General features: G+C 33.5%; 1 protein-coding gene across 1 annotated transcript; it reads left to right on the top strand.

Moving 5' to 3' along the window:
- Positions 1-4,960: 4,960 nt before the first annotated feature.
- On the top strand, positions 4,961-6,925 carry LOC21402954 (exopolygalacturonase). The gene is made up of 3 exons (XM_010114507.1): positions 4,961-5,095; positions 5,209-5,517; positions 6,170-6,925. The coding sequence occupies exons 1-3, from the start codon at positions 4,961-4,963 to the stop codon at positions 6,923-6,925; spliced, it is 1,200 nt and encodes a 399-aa protein (XP_010112809.1).
- The last annotated feature ends 433 nt before the right edge of the window (positions 6,926-7,358 follow it).

Genomic DNA, 7,358 nt, shown 5'->3' on the forward strand with positions numbered 1-7,358 from the left:
TTAAACTTAAAATTTTCTCTTAATTATTTTGTGTTAGTTTGTGAGTTTATGTCTGATAGGACTCTAAGAAGACTTTATTTTCCCTAGTTTTCCTTAAACTAGGACACTTTATTACGTGTTCAACTCAAACTAGGATTTTTTTCGATAAAAAAAAAAAAAAAAAACTGAAACTAGGATTGCATGTTGAATTAGGATTTGTCAGCCTATAAATAATGCATTATGTTGAGGTTGGGGCTGCAGGGCCACGCATAGAGGTCAGTACCTTTTTTTTCGTTCCTTCCTAAAGTTCTAGTAAACTTAGGACCTTTTATTATACTCTTTTCTTTATTGAATTTGTAATTTATACGCAAATGGTTATTCTTCTTTTTACCGGATTATCATATATATGTATATATATATATATATATATACACACATACATATATCTCATATATCAATAGAGAAGAAGTTGAGTACCATTGTGAAACCTCTATTATTATAATTAGTTTTGTCTACGTTTAGTGTAAATATGTTTAAATATGTTTATTTGTAACTTTTCTCTCACATGCAGTAATGATTTGCTTTCAGAGAAAGAATATGGTTTGGTTCTTCTCCTAAAGCTTTTGATATTATTTTTGGTTAGACATCAAATAGTTTAATGATAAATATATATCGATACAAGACAAACAAATACTTTTATATGATCTCCAGAATATTTAATGTTTAACAATGATTATATAAAACCCACTTGTAAAGAGAATTTAATGTGACATTAAATATTCTGGAAGTTGTTTGAGAGTATTCTTTTGTGCTGCATTGATATAATTATTGGACTGTTTCATGTCTCACTGAAAGTAATTTCTTATACGAAAGCTTAAAAGCATGAAGGCGTTTCAATACTCATTCAACAAACTCCGTCCCCTTCTCAAACTCAAGTGAAAAGGTAAAGCATGGGCAGCCAAACAAATTCACATATGTTTTGACTAATGTTCTCTTTTTGTTTTGGGTTCGTTTTTTGGAGACAATCAAGTGTGCATTCCAGCGACTTGTGCTGCTGGTTCTAATAATATCCGAGACCAACTTCGCTGGTTACTGGTGGTTGCTTAGAGTCATTGTTTGATATTACCCTTCTTTTGTGACTTCATGATGACATTAATGTCATACTAGAATGGGTACGTCTCCTTTTTTCACTTAATATTTAATATGTTATTGTATTAATATACTACATAAGATAATATTGATATACTGTATAAACTAATAAATATTAATACAAAAGATAAAATATGCTAACATAATATATTAATGATATTAATACAATAAAATTATAACGTATTAATGATATTAGTACATACTATACAAATTAATATTGATATAATACATACCACATAAGCTAATATTCATATACTATATAAACCAAAATCAATGTAAAATATAAAATATGTTAACATAACATATTACTATTGATATTATTATTATTATTATTATTCCCTTTGGTAGTACTGGATTATGTCTGATACGAACTTTGTTTCTAAAAGGGCATCTAACTCAGGAAATCGTTTGGAATTTCCTTGCGCTCGTGGTTTCATGAGAATGGACATGAAAATTAGGGTAAAAATTCGGGCACCTCGGGCAACTCGGATTTTCGGGCAGAATTCGGGTAAAAATTAAAAAAACTAGCCGTTTTCGGGTTTCGGGCAATTCGGGCACCTCGGGCGGGTCGGGCAATTCGGGCAGGCGGGAAAAATTCGGGCAAAATTCAAAAAAAATTCAAAAATTCGGGCTTCGGGTCCCGGGCAATTCGGGCACACCCAATTTTCGGGTCGGGCAGTTCGGGCATGGTCGGAAAAATTCAAAAAAATCCCGGCGGACGGCGGTATACGGTGGTTAGACGGCAGCGGGCAAGGGTGGACATGTCAAATTCGGGCTGCCCGAGCCCGAACCCGAATTTCTTGCTTGGGCGGGCGGGAATTAGGCCTGCCCGCCCGAGTCCGAAAAAATTCGAGCTTCGGGCGGCCCGCCGACCCGAAGTTCCAGCACTACTTACAACTAGGGTAGTGTACTATAACTCTTAATAACGTTTTTTTTTTGTTGGAAAAAAGTACGGAAATAGTAGAAAATAGACTAATATGAAAAGTTTAAGAAAGTATATAGGTTAATTTTTAGTTATAAAAATTAATAGGTCATAACTTGTCAAGTTATGGTTCATAATTAGATAAATTATGGACAAACTTGTCAAGTTATGGTTTATAACCAGACAAGTTATGGACAAAATTGTGAATTATGGATAATAACTTGTCAAGTTATGGTCCCAGATAAGTTATGAACAAAAACAGTAATTTGACATATTTATTAACTTATGTAAACTATTGGCCCATTAATTTTAATCTATCTCAAGTCTTGGTCTATTTCTCTCTTTCTCCCATAAAAGTATAACTCTTTATAAATGTGCTCGGATAACAGACCTTTTTTTTGAGCGATTCACTATTGTGTATTATTCATCCAATACAAAAAAAAAAAAAAAAATGCTTCTGTTATGTCTTTAATTGTTTAGTGCTTTATGGGACAATGGAAATACTTATTGTAAGTTCGTTAATTAGTCACATAACATACTAATATACAAATATTCATCATCAAAATTATATTTTTCTAATCACTTGAAAAAAAAACTGTTTTTTAATGATACCACAAAACCTTCTTTGCTTAAATTGTGCAACTGTGATCTAATTTTCTGTTTAGGCCGTTTATTTCTAGGGCAAACGTACACATGAGTTGCACATGCCTTGTTAATAGATCATTTAATTGATGGAAAAGCTTCCACGTGACGTATGATAGAAAAAGTTGAGCACGTTTTGGGTTGACGTTTTTTGTCTTTTATGATTTTAAAATGAGCTTCGTACCAATTGATAATATATATTTTTGAATAATAAATCTGATCAAAACTAAATAAAAACAAAGGAAAGTGATTTTTATGCGGATCTAATGGTAAAAAAACAAAGCATACCTATAGAGTATTTTCTATAATACCCTATCATATAGAATTTTCATTTAGTAAAAGAGATTCGTCCAAGAACCAATTTGTTTCGTAGCCCGTTTGCATACCCGGACTTTTGATACACCAAAATTAAAAAGAGAACAGTGGATATTCATTTATGTCAGAATTTGAGTTTTGTTATAGTAAAAAGTTCTCAGAAATAGTTACATTTAATTTTTTTACTACAGTAAAAAACTCTCATATAAAATCACATATAAACTCGAATCAACGAATTAAACGGATCCTTAATGATACCAAATTACACCACTTCACTTACTTTATCTTAATTGGTGTTTCAAATAGCAAATCAAAAGCAATTACAACACTTTGAATAACCAAATCATAACATACTTTTACCAATACATTTGTAAAACCTAGATTTAATCACTAATTTCGAATTCTCAATTTAAGACCAGCAACTCCAAAACACCAAACCATATCACAAACTATTAGAGCGCGTAAAACTCATTCACCAACTTTTCTAACCGTAGTAGTACAACTTCCACACGTTACTATTTGCAAACAGATTTATCATATCCTGAATAGATTACAAAATCAAGTTACAAAAATTTGCATACATAGGAACAGTAGTATTGTATATATATACACGCGCGCATCAGGACCGGCTCGAGGTAGTTTGGGGCCTTAAGCAAACTTTTAAAATGGGAAAAATGAGATAAATACCCTTTAGAATGTACAGTTTTAAATTTTCATCGTTTGCACTTGATTAATAGTTTTTAGTTAAAGCACTATATCAATCAAAATGGTATTAATCAAGAGTAAAAAGTAAAAATTTTAGAACAACATATTTAAATGGTGAATTCACTAATTTTCTTTTTAAAAGGAGGCCCATTCATATTTATATATGTGTGTGTGTATTATATAGTTGTAAATTAGTATGTTTAGTTTGCTGATTTGAGTTTTTAATTTGAATTGAGATGTAACTTTATGTGAGAGCTTTTTACTGTACCAAAAAAATTAGATGTGACTATTTTTTAGAGCTTTTTACTATAACAAAACTCAAATTCTAAACTCGAATTAGTAAAATGAACGGGACCTTAATTTAGGTGTGTGAAAACCAAATCAATACATAACAACACAACAATAACAATAACAAAAAATAAATAGTTCAAAAAGTAGATAAAAACGTTTATTGATCTATTGTTCTTTTTTTTTTGGTGTTTTTTTTTTTTTTTTTTTCCTTTTTGCAGAAAAGAAAATGTTACCTTTTAATTGTGTTCCTATTATTTAGGTAGGATATTTTGTTTGAGAATCTGATTCTCGTTTTTCATTTTTGAAAGTTGTCGTTGCTCATATCTAATCTATTGAAAAAAGTATATTTCTTTTTCTAATCTATATATTTAAGGATATTTAAGTATGATACTTTTGTTTTAGGGCCTGATTCAAAAAAAAAAAAAAAAAACTATCTCTTTGTTTTTTTAAATATATATTCCTGTGAAATATCCCTATTTTTAAAGACACCGCGTTATGTATTTCTTTAATCCCCAAAAAAAAAAAATAGAGAATAAAAATTCATTTCTTAAAGAATAATAACAAAAAATCAAACTGAGATATGGAAAATATAATAGGTGTAAGTTCAAAAAAAAAAAAAGAGTCTAAAATATAGCCTAACCTTCCTGTTATAGAGGCGTTAAGGCGCCCGCTTAACCTACTTTGAGGTTAGGCCGGCACTGATATATGTGTATTTATACCAGTATATACGAGAACTATTCTTATGCATTTACTTGCCTTTGTATATAATATATATATATGAGGTAAGTGACCCAAGTAGTTTAAATATTGAGTGATGTTGAAATCAGCAAATCAATTTAAAAGAATTAAAACGTAATTAAATGCCAGCCTCCTCATTCCTGAACAAAAACGATCGCATTTGGTAAAACCAACAAGACAAGAAGGAACTTATACAAGTGAGGAAAACATTTGATAAGGATGGGTCTAAAACTGAGCAACTTTGTTATAGCTGCTTTACTCCTATTGGTGTCATCCAATATAGCAAACGCCCAAATTGTCCTCTTTGACGTGACAGAGAATGGCACAATATTGCCCCAATCCGATATCACTGATGTAAGCGTTCTCTCTCTCTCTCTCTCTCTCTCTAACCAAATTTTTGGCACAAAATTAGGTTTTCATGATCATCTTCAAAATCAACTAAATTCATTTCGTATATGATTTTTGAGGCTTTGTTGAAAGCTTGGAACAATGCATGCGCATCAACGATTCCAAGTAAAGTGGTGGTACCAAAAGGAATATTCAAATTAAGTGGAGCAACACTGGAGGGGCCTTGCAACGCACCAATCGAGTTCGATCTTCAAGGCATCTTACAGGCTCCACCAGAAGACGGAAACTTCACAGGCGGTGATACGTGGGTCGCTTTCGAGTACGTCGACCTTCTCACCATCTCCGGCGGAGGAATCTTTGACGGTCAAGGCAAGCCTACTTGGGGTAAAGATTGCGCCAACGATGAGTATTGCGGCGACCTTCCTATTGTAAGCTCTTTTATTTTATAGGTAAAATTTTAATGGTAGGCAAGGCTCTTTTCACCACCGGTAGTTAAGATACGAATTAAAAGGACTTTGGAGCTTCAGACAAGACTCGTTTGCATGTGATTTTGGAACTTTTTACTTTCCCTGTGAACGAAGGCTGGTATCTAATCACGGAATGAAAAGATAAAAAACAATGTCATTAACCAAAAAGATGCCATTTTGAAAAGGATTTTAAGATTCTTAACATATACATTTTCAATATTGAACCTATAAATTACAAAAGAAAATATTGCATTACCTTGAACAGGAGTTTATGATGCTATTAAGGGGAGGAGATTTTAGAGGAAAAGCAAGTGATTGATCTTCTTCCCCACTTCCTCCAAACTGCCATTCTTCATCTTTCGACAAGAAGTCTTCTTTTAGATGTTGGATTAATTTTTGATGGTCTGATTCATGAGCAGAAGTACTTTTGTGTTGTAGGGTGCAAATTAATTCAACCACTAAAACAACATTCACTACAAGCAATGAAATGAAAGTTTTTTTTTTTTTTTTTTTTTTTTTTTTTTTTTTTTTTTTTTTCTACTTCTGTCACTAGTTAGATTTAAGAATTAATTACATTAATATTTGCAGTATACTGAGTATTATAAGTAAACAGAATATCAGATTCAACTACGTCACAAATTCCATAATTCAAGAAATCACATCGCTAGACAGCAAGCAGTTCCACATCAACGTATTGGGGTGCCAAAATGTCACGTTTCAACATGTGAAAATCATCGCCGCCGAAAATAGTCCCCACACTGATGGAATCCACATCGGTCGTTCAACCGATATCAAAGTCCTCGACTCAAACATCCAGACCGGAGACGACTGCATCTCGCTTGGCGACGGCAGCAAACAGATAACGATCGCCAAGGTCACATGCGGACCTGGACACGGTATCAGCATAGGAAGTCTCGGAAAGTACTTGAATGAAGAGGCCGTGAAAGGCGTGGACGTCAAAAGCTGCACTCTTAAGAACACGCAAAACGGAGTCAGAATCAAGACGTGGCCCGATTCGCAGGAGGGAAAGGCATCGGACCTGCACTTTGAGGACATAATAATGGAGAATGTGGGAAATCCGGTGATGATTGACCAAGAGTACTGCCCGTGGAATCAGTGCGTGTCGCAACTTCCTTCTAGGGTTCAGATCAGCGGCGTCAGATTCAAGAACATTCGGGGAACTTCTTCGACTGCGCTCGCCGTGAAGCTTGTTTGCAGCGGCGGGCTTCCGTGTCAGGATGTTGAGATGACTGACATTGATCTCAAGTATAGTGGAGATGAAGGACAAATCACTTCAGAGTGCAAGAATGTGAAGCCCACAGTGTCCGGCATACAAAACCCTCCTGCGTGTGTTACCACTGCATCTTAATTGTGTTGTGTTCGATAGGAATTAGCTGTAGTAATTCTTAATTATTTCAAGATTAATTAAACTGCTGTAGTACTAATTGGTGCATTTAGTCACTGTGCAAGTTGTGACTATAAATGTTGTATGTGGCTAAAACTTTTAGGCACGAAAATGAATATTGTTGTAGCTAGAAAGTGTTCACTATCCTATCCTTATTATTTGTTTCTTTTTTTATTTATTTATTTTAGTGCTGATAGATCAGAAAATGTAGGGCCTCTTTCTGCCAAATTGTATGCTTAGATGATGTTAATTTTTGGGAGCCTTAACCTTATGTATGGGGTTCGATTAGATTGCTAATCTAATTCCAATCTTGATCAATTCATTTTTGGCCGTTCTCTCCTTCGTTTTTAATTCTCTAATTTGATGGATGAACTTTGTAATGCTATCACAACTTTGT

The sequence above is a fragment of the Morus notabilis genome, unplaced genomic scaffold (assembly GCF_000414095.1).
Source record: "Morus notabilis unplaced genomic scaffold, ASM41409v2 Scaffold24, whole genome shotgun sequence".
Lineage (NCBI taxonomy): Eukaryota > Viridiplantae > Streptophyta > Magnoliopsida > Rosales > Moraceae > Morus > Morus notabilis.